At 42.3% G+C, this 17,529-nt stretch overlaps 1 protein-coding gene across 4 annotated transcripts in view; it reads right to left on the reverse strand.

Moving 5' to 3' along the window:
• FAM169A (family with sequence similarity 169 member A) overlaps positions 1-14,804 on the reverse strand; it is a 41,056-nt gene extending 26,252 nt beyond the window's left edge. Inside the window, exon 1 of one of the 4 annotated variants that reach the window (XM_089494252.1) lies at positions 14,783-14,804. Coding sequence is in view for 1 of the 4 variants with exons in the window: in XM_089494234.1 (XP_089350360.1) it covers positions 14,183-14,297 (115 nt within the window). In the remaining 3 variants the exon portion in view is untranslated. The other 3 variants (XM_089494234.1, XM_089494240.1, XM_089494255.1) reach the window with 3 other exon arrangements.
• Positions 14,805-17,529: the final 2,725 nt, after the last annotated feature.

Below are 17,529 nucleotides of genomic sequence, written 5' to 3' on the forward strand. Positions count from 1 at the left end.
ATGCGTGATTTTCCACAGACCTTCCACCCTCTTGATAGGCATGCAAAGTGACTATGCTACAAATAGCACGTCCTCTAGTAACAGAATGTGTTGTATCATCTCATATTGAAGAAAAATGCAATGCAATGAAAATAAAGGTTCTGTGAATTATCCGACTATCTCCTAGTCAACAAAATCATGAGCTAAATAAATCAATGTAAAAGACTGTCACCCAAAATGGGAGGGAGCATAAATATGTGGTATCAGTCATTGAATGCCCCCTGACAATCTTAGCCTTAAGATACAGGTTTGCAACATTTATAGTGACAATGATATAGCTGTGTAGGTCCTGCCTCCTGAAGTCCTACCACAGGGAGAAAGGTCTGAGTAAGATTTTTCAATGGCTGGGAGGCTTTACAGAGTCTGTGCTGGCCCTAACACTCCAGCCCCTAGGAATCATGCCACTCACCCTGACCTTGTTCTCCCAGATTTCTGGTTGTCCTAGTGGCCCCTTAATGTGGGCAAGTTTGTGTTAGCTTTGTGTTGTTTTTGTTAGCATAACCACCCTTTTATTCAGGGTGAAGGGAGACAATCTGAGTCAGAATTAACAAAATAACACGAGAATTAATGTGGCTTATTATATCTTGTAGAACAGTAAATACTTTAACAAGCTCCAGTGCTGAGGTCTAACCTACACTGCAGAAATAATGCAGTTTGACACTGCTTTAACTGCCATAGCTCCATCCTGTATAATTCTGGGATCTGTAGTTTTGTGATATTTTTAGACTTCTCTGTCAGAGAGCTCTGCTGCCATATCTACAAATCCCAGAATTTCATAGGATGCAGTCATGACAGTTATGGGGTTTCAAACTGCATTATTTCTGCAGTGCAGATTAGATTTTAGCTCCAATCGTATTATATTCAGCCTGAATTATATCAGACTTTACCCTTCAATCAATTTAGGCAACAATGTACTCCCCACTGATTCATCCAACTGTCAACTCCTCAAAATCAACTCTCAGCAGACACTCCTTCCATAGGCTTCTCCCTCCCATCACAGAGTTCTCTGTGATGGGTTTGGCTGTCAGGAAACCAAATCTGCCTAGTGCCTCCTTCACAGAGACCTTTCCAATCCATTCACCTCCCAACGATGCAAAGCAGAAATAACTGCAAAGGAAATGCTGCAAACTAACCAATTACGCAAATAGACTCAGTATTTTAGACCCTTTGTACAAAATGCAGAATCCAACTCATCTTGGTTCAAATTTTTAGTAGACTATATATATTTCTGGAAAGATAGGAGAGTTGTGGTTCTATATCCAAACACTAGCTGCTACAATGTTTACTCAGTAATTCCCACCAAATCTAAAAAAAATGAATGCGGTTCAGTGAGCGCATCTCCTAGGCAACACACTACTGACCAAATTCCACACAGGGAAAAAAAAAAGATCAATGAGAATAGTTATTTTTGAAACACTGTAGGTTACTCCCACTATCAACAATGTATTTCAACAGAACCCAACATCATTTTGTTACATAGCATTCTGGTAAATATGTACTGTACACATTTGTGCTTCTTGGTCCAAGACCAGCACAGGATGCAATCCAGACTGCAGCACATAAGTAAAAAAATTATCCCTCACCGTCATGAGGAGAGTTGCGGGGGGTGGGGGGTGGGGGTGGATCACAGATAGGGATGCAAGATTTCAGTGGGAGAGTTGAGGACATGCACCACTCCCTTGTTTAGGCTTTCAATAATATTTAAAGCAAGATGGGAATCACACAGCATTCCAGCTGAGGTTGGACTACAACTGCTGGCATTTTTCACTATTGGCTATGCTGGCTTTACCTGCTGGCAGCCACAGGTCATCAACATCTGGAGAGCTGCAAAATTATCACCCCTGATTTAAAGTCTCACTATGTCATGACCAAAGAGGTGCCAGTAATTAAGGCAAGAACCTAACTAGTGCAGCTTACCGTATGTAACCTGGGACCTTGCATTTTTAGGCCATTAGGGACTTGGTTATCAAAGTTCTTAATGGCCTCGGAACAATGCGAAGTCCCAGGTTTATCATAAAGCTACATGATGCAGATAAAGTTACATGTAAAGGATGGAGGCAAGTGCAACCAATACACCCCTCAGCCACAAAGTCTTCCAAGGTGGATTTTAAAAATAAGCACAACGATCTGCACTTCAGATTTACAATCTAAATTTATGAAATAACACACAAGGAATAAAGGATGATGAAGGCAGAGGGGGAAAGAAAGTGCAGGTTAGAGTTCTTATATTAAGTGCTTTGTTGTTAAAGATGATTGAACCTGGAACCGCTAGTTAAGATGTAGCTAATTAAATCAAATTCCAAGCAACAGCAATCATATCTGGAGAAGATGTAATGCAGTCAAGGCCAAGTAACTAAAGCAGCATCCATTCTGTGACAGAGGATAAGAAAGGTGGGAAATAACGGCTGTGATTGTATCCAGATCGCCCCCACCCTGTGTAACACTACACAGCCAACTGACAATTCACCCAGACTGTTGATGGGTTGCAATGTTGTTATCTATACAAGTATGTGTGTGTGTGTTCGTTTTTTCATCCGAAGACAAAAAGGTTTTAGCTAGAATTTAAAGAAATGTTATCTAACAAACAGAACCCCATCTAGCTCAGACTGAACTTGTTGGGAGGGGGGGTAAAGGTAGATTACTCAGCAACTGGGGCCTAAATACCCTAAAGGCACCAGATGTCATCTAAGCAAAGCAGGGTCAGCCCTGGTGAGTACTGCATGGGAAATTGCCAATGCATAACAGCCTGTTGTTGTTAACTGCCTTTAAGTCGACCTCAACCTATGGTGACCCTGTGGATAAGTTATCTTCAAGACCCCCCTTAAGCACTGCTCTGCTTTAATTTTGCAGACTCATGCCTGTAACCTCCCTAACTGTGTCTAGCTATCTGATGTGCGGTCTTCCTCTCTTTCTACTACCCTCAACCTTTCCCAGCATGATTGGCTTTTCTAATGAATCCTGCCTTTTCATGATGTGGCCAAAGTAATGCAGCCTCAATTTGATCATCTTGGCTTCTAGGGTTATTTCAGGCTTGATCTGTTCTAGGACCCTTTTTGGCCATCCATAGTATCCTCCACCATCTTCTCCAGCACCACATTTCAAATGAATTGATTTTCTTTTAATCTACTTTTTTCACTTTCCAGCTGTCACATGCACACATAGTGATGGGGAATACCACGGCTTGGATGACTCTACCTTTAGTGCTCAGTTGTATATCCTTACTTTTTAATTATCTTTTTTCCAGCTCTTTCATGGCTGCCCTTCCCATTCCTAGTCTTTTCATTATCTCTTGACTGCAGTCTGTTCAATAACAACTGCTATACATTATATTTCAGAGAATTGACCTGACAAAAACACCTCTGAGTATTTCTTGCCTTAAGTAAACCCTATGAAATTCATGGGGTCACCATAAATTGACAAACTTGAAGGCACTTATACACACACACTGATGAACCATGATCACCCCACTTAGGGTTCCCATATCCCGCCTGGGGGCGGGACTTTCCTGATTTGGGGCGGGTCCGCACGGTCCCGCCCCGGTTTGGCCCCGCCCCCGGGACTCCCCCCCCCAGTGAGTCCTGCAGGCTTGGCTGGGGCTTGGAGGACGGCTGTCTTCCAAGCCCCAGCCATGCCCAGGGGGCTCCTCCGCAATCGCGGAGTCCTCCAGGCTTGGCTGGGGCTTGGAGGACGGCTGAAGCCAAGCCCCAAACCTCTACCTGGCTGCCTCCGTCTCGGGGGGGGGGGAATCCCGGGGGTGGGGGCAAAACGGCGATGGAGGCAGCCAGGCAGGGGTTTGGGGCTTGGCTTCAGAGAGGCCCCATTCCCTTGCCTGGCTTCCTCCGTTGGCGACAGAGGCAGCCAGGCAGGGCAAAGAGCCTTTCCTCTTTCTCCTCCTCCTCTTCTTCTTCTCCTCTTCCTCCTCCTCTGCCTTTTCCACTCTTCCTCCTCTTCAATGCCCAAATATGCTGTTTGGAATGCGGGGGGGGGAGGTTAGCCAGAAAGGGAAGTACATTTCTGCCATCTGTCTAGGAACAATGCCAAAATGTCCTCCATTTTGATCATGCCTAAGAAACATGCATTTATATTAACATTTTTTAAAAAATCATCATTTTTTGTGTGTCCTCCATTTTTAAAAAATGTGTCCTACATTTGAAAATTTTGTCCTACTTTTGTCCTACATTTGTCCCAGTTTGGAGGTCCAGAATTATGGCAACCCTAACCCCACTTCAAATCCCCAGACAACCTTTTCTATATAAACCTGGACAAGTATTTGCAGCCTCCTCCAGATGTTTTTGAACTCTTATAACCCCTTGCCAGCATAGCCAGTTAGAAGTGAAAATGGGAGGTGCAACACCACAACACCTGGATTGCCAAGGCTGGTCACCCTGGTATACATGCTGATCAATGGGAATAAAGTAAAATCTTTCCTAGATCTTAGCACAGTCAGCCAAGCACTAAAAATAGGTTGACAACATCTTCCAAGCCACTGAGATTAGTGTTTCCACCATATTCTTTGTAATCACTTTCAAGCAGCTTATACTACTCGGGTTAGCAAGAGATACAAATCATAGTTCATAACCTCAATACACAATAAAATTAACAATTGCTCCTGTTTTTTGTCAGTTCCAGCTTGCTTTAAATTATATCATAGCGTTATATTTTCCAAGAAATGTTGCAAGAGGATTTTTGATATCTAAGAAATAGAGTTCTGACATACTGATAGCACTCATTAAGGCTTTGTGTTTGAGGCCAAGATTTTTAGTTTGTTTGCTTGTTTGTTTTGCTTGTTTATAGCATTCATCAGATTTTTTTTAAGTAGAAAGTCATCTGCTATTCTAACATTACAATGATAAACCATGCTGATTTATAAAGGGAAAATAGATGTAAATTATCCCTTCAGCACCAACAATCCAAATGGTATATTTTTGGACCAATTAGATGAAGAATCAGGAGATTTGAACATGCAGTGTATTTTTATAGATGACATAACATAACTGGTTGAATGCCATGGCACTGGAGCATTTTTTGTTGCAGGTTAGACTCTTGCCCATTTCTCAAAGTTCTGGATCATCTGATAACTGAGAGCCCTTTCACACAACAGAATAATAGCACTATGATTCTACTTTGCTATGGCCACATCGTGGAGTTCATAGTTTGGCACTAGAGCTCTCTGACTGAAAAGTCTAAATGCGCCTCAGTAAAGTGCAAATCCCAGGAAGCCATAGGATGAAACCATGGCAATTAAAATGGAATCAAAGGATTATAACTGTGCTGCGTAAAAGGGCCCTAAGTTATCTCAATGTTTGTAAACTGGGAAAAGAGGTTACAAAAATCATCAGCAGTTTTTTCTGCAGAGTAAATAACTTGGGTGAGTTTACATTGTGAAAATGAGGTGTATTGAGGGTTCAGTAAAACAAAAAACAACCCTGATGACTTTTAAGATATTTTTTTTCTAGAACATTTTGGGTGGTCCAAGCACTGATCTCCAAGCATCATATTTAGGCTGGCTTTCTGCTACAATAACTACTAAGTCATCAACACCAGAGCTGAATGACAGCAGAAGAACATAAAAATGCAACATGAATAGAACCCAAATGAGTAGACAACAATGGATTATATATCTTAGCTATGTTATTGTTTCCAATTTTTTAGCATTATCTGCATTACATTTTCAAATATTCATAACCGTGAGAGCTAGCAATTTTTCATGTGTGTTCAAATTCAGACACAGAAACAGAACAAGAATTCTCAGAACATGCTCAAGTTCTTTAGAACACAATAACTACCCTAGAACCTTCATGTTGCTTTTAACTGAACATAAGCCTATCCCTAGAATACCACAAGGATTTAAAACAGAACAAACATGGATATATTTCTGCAAGCAGAACAATTACCTCCACTCAAATCAAAAGTCTAATCCATGAGAACTGGTCCACTTGGATTTATTCAATGTAATATTTCAATAGCATAGTGATGCCACACTTGTAATAATAGTTAGAAATGGCACCAGTGACCCAAAAACTCTTCCCATTCATCATGCCAATGTATCACTTAAGTATTCCGTTTGGTATTTTCACATTATCAACCTTAAATGGTATTAAAATATGCTACTTCTATTGTTGCCAATTAGTTAAATTTACAAGCCATATTTATTTTAGATGAAAAGACATTAATCAAAAGAAAGTATAATTGCACAATTTCTTGTTCAAGTATTTCTATGTCAGTGGTAAACCAGCAAAGGCAGACTGGCTCTACTAGTTGTGCTTCCAATGAGTGGTCAAAACGGCATTATTCCTTCTGGCCTTGTTTTTTGAAACTGATTCTTAGAATTGTTCTTAATCTCTTTTCAAATAAGGTTTTATGTATTTAATTGCACATCACTTTGGTGTCCTTGTGGGAAGAGAAATTATTAACCAATATGACTACCAAATATATTTCTCTGGAAACATCTAAAACCTATGACATATGTAATGGGTATTAGATGCACACAAAAAGCAGAGTGTGATTTTAATGGGATTTTAGCATAAACTCTCCCTGCATTGTGATTGATTCTAGACACAGAATCCATGTGAAAAAACAAAAGCCACACCGCTAAGTGCTCTTAATTATTCTTGCGAATGCACAAGGCCCTTTAGATTTATAGAACAGCTGAAATGTTTTGAATACCATGGAAGCAGGTGGTAACAGAAATAGATCCAGAAATGAATGTAGGTCAGGAGCAGAACAGTGGGACCCTTCTAGGGTCAGGACTTCTACACAGATGTCTCCCTAAAAAGTATATAATTTTACCTAGAGTTAAATTATTCCCTTAACCCCATAAGGGAATAAAGCCACTCAATAGATGAAGTTAAGGTCACAACTATCAACTAACCACAATCTAGACTAATATGATGTGCCACAAGCACAAACAAGGGCCATAACCAATAACTCAGGCACAGACAAGACAAAGTCCCAAAATCCATGTGTATATTGTAGAATATTACAACATAACTAAGGAGTTTATCACATGGGAGGGATGTGCCTAAATCCCATGCATAAATGGAGTTTAAACCCATGAAAATCCCACAAGAGCGGGATTGTTTTCAGATGACATAGCTCAAATTAAGCATTGATGTGACATTAACCCGTGCAAAAAGCGGCGAAATCGCACCACTTTTTAACTGTGGGATTTACATTTTACATTTTTAAAATATTTTCAAACCGTGGATGCTTGAATCCATGGATAAAAAATCTGTGGATATGGAGGGCTGACTGTATATCAACTGTAATGTTTTCATACATGGCTTTTCAGGGTTTTCCAGTGAATTCACAGAACAAAGGATTTGCGAGTGAGATTAATAAACCAGGTTTACATATTGTTATCAGGGTACCCCAAGATGATCAGAATACCCTTCTTTAGGTGCTACTGCATACCAAGGTGCAGTACCTATAATCATGAGTAGACCTTTTCAGTGAAAGTCCCTCAATTATGGAATCCTCTCTTCAAAGAATCCAACTGGTGACTACCTAACTCAGGGGTAGGCAACCTGCGGCCCGCGGGCCGGATGCGGCCCGGCGAGGCCTTGGGACCGGCCCCAGCCCGGTCCTGCCGCCAATTGCCGCCGGGGCCTTTGGGGGGCAATTGTCTATAGAAGCCTCAGAAACATGCATTTATATTAACATTTTTTTAAAAATCAGCAAATTTTTTCGCGTGTCCTCCATTTTTTTAAGAAAAGTATCTTCCATTTGAAAAGTTTGTCCTACATTTGTCCTGGCTTATTTATATATTTAATTTTAAAAAATATATATTTAATTATTTATTTTTTGGCTTCGGCCCCCCAGTTGTCTGAGGGACAGCAACCCGGCCCCCGGCTCAAAAAGATTGCCTACCCCTGACCTAACTGGTTGGTTTTTTCCCCCAGTTCCAAGAAAAGACTGTTTTACCCTCTCAGATTTTTCAAATTAATATATAATATTTGTGCCTAGTTTGATGTTTGTTGTTGTCATGTGCCTCTCTGCTGCTTCTGTTGGGGGTTTTTAGTGTTAATTTTTATGGTATTTTATTTGCATTTTACCTGTCTTTATACAGTTGCCCTGAGAACATTTTCTTCTAGGATAGATAATATAGTGGACCCTTGGTATCCGCTGAGGTTTGGTTCCAGGAACCCCCAGTGATACCAAAATCCGTGGCTGCTCAAGTTCCATTAAATACAATGTCATAGTAAAATCTTGTCCCTTATATGAAATGGCAAAATCAAAGTTTGGTTTTTAGAATTTATATATTTTTAAAATATTTTCAAGCCATGGATGGGTGAATCCTTAGATAAAGAATCTGTGGATATGGAGGGTTGAAGTAAATTGAATAAATTTAGGAAACAGTTTAATGGAGTACAACTGGTGCAGTTAAACCACAGAACAGTCTAGTCAACTGAGATATATAGTGCCCAGAAAAGACCCAAGTAACTACAGCTCAAATATACTGTTGTGTTCATTCTTTTAAACACACAAATACCATCCTCATTGCGAACCCCACTTAACCCAAACAGGGTCTTTTCTATCTTCCATGTCAGTAGCAGTAACACTGGGGAAGAGCAATCCCAAATATTCCCCCACCGCCTGCCACCCACCCAGCTAGGGACAACATGGCAATCATTTTTCTTTCATTGAACACAGACATGTACAAGTGACTAAATTTCATCAGGCCCTTTTAATGAGGACCAAGCACAAAGAGAAGGGAGAATATAAAGAGTACTCGCAGCACATTCCTTATTCACAGGGTGTACCTGGCTTCTATCCAAGTTCACAGACCAACTGACAGACAGATAGATATAGTGAATGCTGGTTCAGCTGCTACTCTTGCTTCTCCCTCAGCCATAGTTTCATCAGGAAACCTAGTTGACTTTTTTTTTGTACCCATCACTAGCATATTAATCTTTAACAACAAAAGCTCATCTCTTAAATTAATTGAAAGATAGCTGCCATTCCCATTAATTTTAGGGGACATGGATTTTCACAGCAGTGATGTACAGCTATTGAGTTATTCCTGTTGTAACTGAAAATATCTGAGGAATAGCATTACAAAAGAACTGTTCCTGATACAGATTAAGACTACTAAAATCAACACAGCCACCTGACCTTTTGGACTGTCCAGGGGTGGTAGTGCTATAAAGGCGGTATTAGTAAGGGCCTGGACCTCAAAATTTATAATTACACTACTGATGTCTACACAGCAAGAGAGCACCTCTTGTAGCCCTCCAAATGTTGGACTGCAAATCCCAGCAGCCCTAGTCAGCATTGACAATGGCGTTAAATCATAGGAACTGCAGTCCATAGGAGCTGAAGTCCAACAATATCTGGAAAGCTCATCCTAGGCTTCAGTATATAAGAGCTACCAGTCTCCAAAGCTGTACATATTTAGCTAAAATGTTCATTTAGAAGGAGTTAAGACCCTTTAAAAACAATTAACTGCTTCCAAAACAGAAAACTGGGAATGTGTCAAAACTAGAAACTAGTTATTTCCCACACTCATGTCTTTAAATCTCTAGGCCTAGTAGCCAGACAAAATGAAAATGCACTCTTAAACACTTCTCAAAACTCCTGACAACATTCAGGGGCTTCACAGGTAAACAAGAAAAACTCTGTTCCAAGGCAGATGTCTGGATTTCACTGTCCATACCCAAACTATATACCATTTTGAATGAAGAAGCTTGAAATGTTCAAAAACAATATGTCTGACAAATGTTAATTCAGTCAAAGTTGACATAGATTCTCCCACTCCATGCCAAAAAGTCTATTTGCAACCCAAAAACATTGGGAGAAAAGGAGATTAATACACTTCGCTAATATTACTTTAACATATATTCAAAGGATGGGTTGCTATTAAACAGTTTAGTAAATACTGGACACTTTTGTCTGAAGCTTTTCATACTGTATGATAACAATTCTTAATGTTTTACAGAAGAGATGTGAAGCAAAACCTAGAAACAGGCCATGAGCATCACTCTTTTCTTTATGTCAGCTGGAGATTCTTAGTTGCAGGAAGGAAGAAAAGTCCTTCTTGGAGCTTTAAAACGTAAGATTTCTGCTTAAGGGTGATATTACCTACTTAAGCCCATACACTAATACCCTTCACATGCTTTGAAATAATGTTAACAGTTGATGTTCTGTAATTAAACACAACACTATCAATGACCATGGCTCAAAAGTAAATTAGGCTATAGGCCTGCATTCCACTGCAATTCTTCACAGTATTACAGTTTGAAACATCCAAAGCCCCCTCTTTTAATCTGTTTGCATGTGCTAACATCACCAAATTCCAGAGGACACTGGTTTAGTTAAACTAGTTAAGATTTAGAATTCAAAGTAGAGGTCTGTGACACAGCACAAATTGGCCAACTTGGGATATATATATATATATATATATATATATATATATATATCTCCCCATCCATCCATCCCAAGGCAAGAAGCATTATGAGACTCACCAAGTTTGAGAGACAATGCAAAACAGATGGTTTGCCTGGGGCAAACTGAAAAAATAAAGGGCACACACAGAAGACACATGAGCACTTTCAGATGTCCATAGGGGAGGGATTGTTAGGAATGTAACTACTTCTGAAAAAATAACAGGTGATCCTTTCTCTTCAATAAAAAAATCCATAATTGTTGAGATGGAGATAGGGAAGCGTTAATGTATTAGGAATACTGTCAGTAGTTGCTACACCAACTGGAAAAGCTCAGGAGGGCTGCTTTAGGATGCACATTTTTCAAATGTGTTGTCTCTGCGTGGTGCTCCCTGTGAGCTGCACCAATACAAGCATGGATGGAATATCCCCATATTTATATTTAGTAGTGTGGCATAGTGATGTGAGTATTGGACTAGGTCTCTGGAGACCAGGTTCGATTCCCAGCTCGGCCATGACACCTACTAGGTGACCTTGGGCAAGTCACAATCTCTCAGCCTCAGGGGAAGGCAATGGCAAACCTCCTCTGAACAAATCTTGCCAAGAAAACCACATGATCAGTTCGTCTTAAGGTTGCCATAAGTCGGAAACAACTTAGAGGCATACAACACACAAACACACACAGAGAGCAACTAGTTAACAGCACCAGCACAGGTAGGAGGGTATGCCAGTGCATGTTGCTATACACAGGTCTGAAATGTCTCAGCCATCACCACCAAAAGCAAAATATAATTGAAGGTACATAAACAAAGGCTCAAGAGTTCCCCAGAAATTGCTCATATAACACTTTGAAAATGCATCTACACAGAACAGTTGTAGCTGCTTTGATACCACTTTAATTGCCATGGCTCCATCCTAGAGAATCCAGGTGTTGGCAGTTTGGCAAAGAACCTGGAATCCTCTGCCAGAAAACACCAGTCTGTTGCCCCTGAACTTCAGCACTAAGTTCTAGATTTGAATCAAAGTTCCTCAGCAAAGAAAGAAGCCATGGTGGCTAAATTTGGTATCTATAAATTACCACAGAACAGCCAGCATGGTGTAGTAGTTTGAGCGCTGGACTAGGTCTCTGGAGACCATGAAACTGGTCTGGTCATGGCTAGGCCATGAAACTGACTGACCTTGGACCAGTCAAATGCTCCCAGCCTCAGAAGAAAGCAAAGGCAAACCCTCTCTCAACAAAGCTTGCCAGGAAAACCCCATGATAGCTTTGCCTTAAGGTTGCCATAAGTCAAAAATCACTTGAAGGCACATAATTGAGTCTAAGGTCCAAAACACACTGCAAAAATAATCCAGTTTGAGACCACTTTAGCTGCTCTGGGTCAATGCTAGAGAATTCTGGGAACTGTAGTTTTGTGAGGCATTTAGCCGCCTCTGTCAGAGAGCTCTGGTGCCACAACAAACTACAATTCCCAGGACTCCCTATTACTGAACCAGGACAGTTAAAGCAGTCTCAAACTGGGTTATTTCTGCAATATGTTTTGGACCTAAGCTCCTCAACAAAGGATTCCACAGAATTGGTAGCTAAATTCAGTATCTATAAATTAACACAAGGTTTAGCCCAATACCTACATTTTGGCTACATTTTTAGCTTGCCCTTCTGTGCACAAGCACCATTCATGCAAAGGGCCTTCTTTCTAAGCAGGCATGCACTGAATTAATAACCTAAACAAGGTACAAGGCCTTTCCATCAGTAAAACCCTTCCAATTCCAAACAGCCTTGGCTACGCCTTCATCATGCAAAACAATTTAGGAAGAAAAGGCAAAACGCACCCCACAATCTTTTAAGGTCAGCATTTAAATACTGCATGGGCCCTGTACCTAATTTAAAAACAAATCCTTCAGCCTCCAAGCCAAGAGGTTTAGTGGCCTGTGCAATATAGCAAGATAGGGAAAAGGAGGAGGGAATGTTTAAAAAGGAGAAAGAGAAGAAGAAGAAGGCAAGGCACACCCCACAATCTTTTAAGGTCAGCATGGGCCCTGTACCTAATTTAAAAGCAGACCCTTCAGCCTCCAAGCCAAGAAGTCTAGAGGAGATGGTCACAGCCCCTGCTGCAGATTTCAGGGGCCTGTGCAATATGGCAGGAAGGAGGGGAATGCTTTTGTTTAAAAACAAATAAATAAGCAGACACCCAACCCTGGCGATTTAAGGGATTTCCTTTCACACACACACACACCCCCCTCCCACCAGAAACCCAGTTCTCTGGCAGGCTGCTGGCAAGGATTGCATCTTCTTCTCTCTAGGCGTTACCTTCGCTTGGACTAAGGCGACGCTGCCGCCACTGCCCGGCCCCTCCGTCTGGGAAGCAGTTTAATTCATTCTGCCCAGCTGAGCCCAGGCTGCCAGCAGGAAAAGGTGGTCCCTTCCACGCAGGCGCTCTCCGCTCCTGGAGCCCCTGGGCGCGCGCAGCAAGAGTGCTGCTGCTGCTGCCCCTGAAGGGCGGGGGGGGGGGCTGCTGCAAGGCCTGCGGGGAGGGGGCAGGCCCTTTGCATTGGTTGGCAGGGGAGGAGAGTCAGGGGTCCACTCTGCACAACCAAGGCATCCAGTCGATTTCCCTCCCTGGGGGCGCAGCAGGGGATGAAGGGGAAGGCATTCCAAACCTGGAACAGATACAGACACACATGCACGCGCACACAGACATATTCAGAATTATACATACATATATAGGCACACACGCATATGTGTGCGTGTGTATATACACACAAACACACACACATAATTGTATATATAAATGCATATATATATATATATATATTCTGAATTGCATTTATATATATATATATACACATATATTCAAAATGACATATATATATATATATTCAGAATGTTATATGTATGTGTGTATATATATATGTATACACACATACAGTATATATACACACACACGTATATTCAGAATTATACACATATATAGGCACACATACACACACATATGCAGGGATCAATTCCCTCTCAGCCATGAAACCCACTGAGTGACTTTGGGCAAGAAGTCACACTCTCTCAGCCTCAGGGGAAGGCAAAGGCAACCCCCTCTGAACACATCTCGCCAAGGAAACCCCAGAACACTGGCCTTAGGATCGCCATAAGTAGGAAAGGACTTGAAGGCCCACAACACACACACACACACACACACATACATATATACTATGTTACAGATGTAAAGGTTGACCTTCAAAGGTTGTGTGGCTGCCTTGCCCTGGAGGCGTAGACAGAGCCAGGGCTGTTTGGAACTGGATGGCTTTTAGGGAAGGTCTGGAAACCTCGTTTCGGTTCTTAATGCCGTGCTTTGGAAGCGTTGCTTTGGTTCTGTCCCTCCCTTTTCCTGGGGCGTCCTCCATTTTGGGGGGCCCTGGCCCTCCTTGGCGGCGAGGAGGACCTCTGCTCCCCCTGGACTTCCCCAGAGAGAGAGAGAGAGGGAGCCCAGATCATGATACCTCCTTCTTTCCCTACCTGAAGAAGAAGATGGCGGGGGAGAAGGTGGGCGTGGGCCTCCAGGCTCCCTGGCTCTCCTCTGTGTGTCACAGCCCCACTTGGCTGCTTGCCTTCCAGAAAGAAAGGGCTCCTCTTCCCTGGGAACTGCTAGGAGGGATGCTTCCCCTCAGGATGCCAGCTCTAGGATGCTCCTCAAGAGGGAAAGAGGAGGAGGAGATGGAAGGTTCAGCCCTAGGCTTCGCCCCCTTCTCCAGGGGCTGGGCTCACTCACCTGGGCCAAGCTGCCTCCCCTCCGCAGGGGCTGCTGCCCCACAACGGGGGAGGCTCTCTCTCCAAGGGCTGGGGGGCTGGAGGGGGCCTGGGCTCACCGTGAAAGGCGGCTGCATCCCTCCCTCCCTCCCGCTTCTGACGCAGCAGGCATTCAGCACCGCCTGGGGCCTTCTTCAGCAGCAGCACCCAGCAGCATCCCCAGCATCCCCACCTTCCTCCTCCTCCTCCTCCTCCTCCTCAGGGGCCATTGGAGACTCAGGGTCTCCTCTGTCACCATTTGAGGGACAAGGTTTCCTCTGTCCCCAGGCTCCTTTTGTTGTAGCTCTCTTGCTGCTGCTGAGACAACAAGAGGAGCCTGGGGACAGAGGAAACCTTGCCCCTCAAATGGTGACAGAGGAGACCCTGAGTCTCAAAATCACCCCCAGCCCTTCTCTCCCCCCTAGACCTCCATCCCTAAGGGACTACAGCTGGTGGAGACCACTTTGGGAAGGCAAAAGAGGAAGGAAAATGTAGCACCACATTTGCCCCCCCCCCCACATACACACACATACATACACACAAGGGGTGTGTGAAAGGCTCTTTCATTCCTCCACTCACTTACCAGAATTTGCATCATTCTGATATCTGGCTGCAGGGACCTTCCGAAATGGCTGCAAATATTCCACATGAGAATTTCCACAGGGAAACCCATGCACCTCCAAATCACCCCCAGCCCCTCTTCCCCTTACTACACTTCCATCCCTATGAAAGCACAGCTGGCGGGGACCACTTTGGAAATGCAAAAAGAGGGAGCAAAATGTAGCACCACATTTCTACATTTGTTTTCCCCACACATTCACACACAAGGAGTGTGTAGAAGGCTCTTTCTTTCCTCTGCTCTCACCAGAATTTCTGTCATTCTGGTGTGCTGTTCCGAAATGGCTGCAAAAATATTCCACAGGAGAATTATGCCACTGACTGGGGCTGACAGCAAGCTCAGGAGCAAAGGAACAAAGTGATGGAGGGGACGGATACACACACACACATTCAAGATACATATATTCAAGATATGTATATAATATACACATACACACAAAACATTGACATATAAAGGCTGATATATTATATATTGAAATACAAAGGGTGTGTCATTCCCCCCCCCCCCCCCGGCCTTTTTTGACATATTTCCTAATTAGAAATTGAAGCACAAAGGCTCTCTGGGCCATGAACAAAACAAGATAAGGTTTTTTGTGGGTTTTTCGGGCTATGAGGCTGTGTTCTAGAAGAGTTTATTCCTGACGTTTCACCAGCATCTGTAGCTGGCATCTTCAGCCAGAAAAATCAGCAGTAGCAGAACATGTTACAAACCATCCTGGACATAAAATGCAGTTTGAAAACATTGAAATTCTGGACCATGCCAACAACTATCAGGTCAGAATGCACAGGGAAGCCATTGAAATCCATTAACACCTGGACAATTTCAACAGGAAAGAAGAAACTCTTAAAGTGAACATAGGCAGGTTACACACCACCTAAAAGTCCTTTCCAGATGCCCCTAACTCTAGTACGTGCTGAGCACGTAGAAAATGGCGGCGCCCATTCTATATGGGCACCGCCATTTTGACGTAGCGGATGCTTAGTGTTCACATGTCATGGTGCGGAAATGACGCCGCAAGTGCGCCATTGGCACCTTGCGGCGTCATAACCGTGCTGCAAAAAGAACCCGCTTTTTGCAGGTTCTTTTTGCTGCACCGGGGAACCACGTGGTTTGTCCACTGTGATTCCCTGGTGCAGCAAACACTGGCGCCAGCAGAGTGCCCTTTTTGGGTGCTCTGTAAAGCGCCATAGTTTGGCTACCAGTCCTGAAAAGCACCAAAATCAAGACCCAGCAAATGCAAATGAAAACCACCGAGGGTGAGGGGGATTCCCAGCAGACAATGGATCATTAAGTAAATGGATACCCTTTAGGCCTTGCCATTCAACAACAGAACAATACACAGATTAACAAGCAAATCACCTCCTCTCATCCAACAGTATATATGCCTCACTCTCTTCCAATGCAGCATTCTATGAAGATGCCAGCCACAGATGCTGGCAAAACGTCAGGAATAAACTCTTCTAGAACATGGCCTCATAGCCTGAAAAACCCAAAAAATTTATGGATGTCGGCCATGAAAGCCTTCGACTTTACAAGTGTGACAGATAGATCTATATCTACAGTGTCACTCCATATCACGTTTGTTTGTTTTTTTTTAAAAATCCACAGATTCAACCACCCATGGCACTATACCTGTGAGATATTTTCTGGTCGAGTTGGTTACTTGCACAGAATTCCGCAATAAAAGTATAACCAATTTTACCCAGATGTAAATACAACATGACTCTCTGTTAAACGTATGTTTGTCATCTATGCACACTGCTATGGAACCACTAGGATTGACAGCTCATTCCGCTCAATGTTTATTCAGAAGCAAGATAAATTCCACTCTGTCCAGCGGGGTTTGTTCCCCTTGCAAAGCATGCAAAGGACTTGAGCGTCAGCTACAATCAGTTGGTCTACTTACAATGTGTGTGTTGCCTTTTCATTTCTGTAGAAACTGGCACTACACATTATTCCCTCAAGGTCCTGCATAAGTTTAAAAACATATTTTATATATAAGCTGCTTGTTCATAATTAATGTAGTTTTTCTCATATTTATTTTAGGCTGTTTTCTTACTTGACAGTTTGACTTCCCTGGATATGGGGAATAAATTATAATTACAGAGGAAGGTTTAAGGATGCTTGCTATTTCATAAAGCAAAGACACGCCAATAGGGTCTTCTCATTGGATGGAGTGCAGGTCCTTTTCCACTGTGTACCTTTGACTTTAGCTATGTATTTTGTAGGAATATATCAAGGTAAGCACCATTTTTTCCAGTGTTAACCCAAGAAGTAAACAACTATACTGCTTACATAAAAGCCTACACTAACTACATTCCAACAAGTAGTAAAATGCATATTTACCCTGCTGTCTTCTTCAGTTTGCCATGTTTTATTGTTTTTGTTTTTTTTACTTTATCAGGACTTATTACCTGATAAACAGGCTTATTTGAATTAAATAATAGTATTTTAATTTAATGCTGTTAGCATGAATCCAATAAATCTCTTGACTTGCTATCAAATCAAATATATTATTTTCCAATTTCTTCATGAACGTCAAAATAATATATTTGCATGTCTGTGTATATGATGTTAGCATTCTCATTCATAATGACATTACTCTGAACAAAAAATGTACTCCAGAGTCCATTATCTGTGAAGCTGAGCGTTTTGTTTTTCAGAAATGTGAATGAACAGGTAATACAATTGTTTCACTTAAATATTTGCTA

Source organism: Sceloporus occidentalis, unplaced genomic scaffold (assembly GCF_023333645.1).
Source record: "Sceloporus occidentalis isolate IW3139 unplaced genomic scaffold, rSceOcc1.0.p SCAF_1, whole genome shotgun sequence".
NCBI lineage: Eukaryota > Metazoa > Chordata > Lepidosauria > Squamata > Phrynosomatidae > Sceloporus > Sceloporus occidentalis.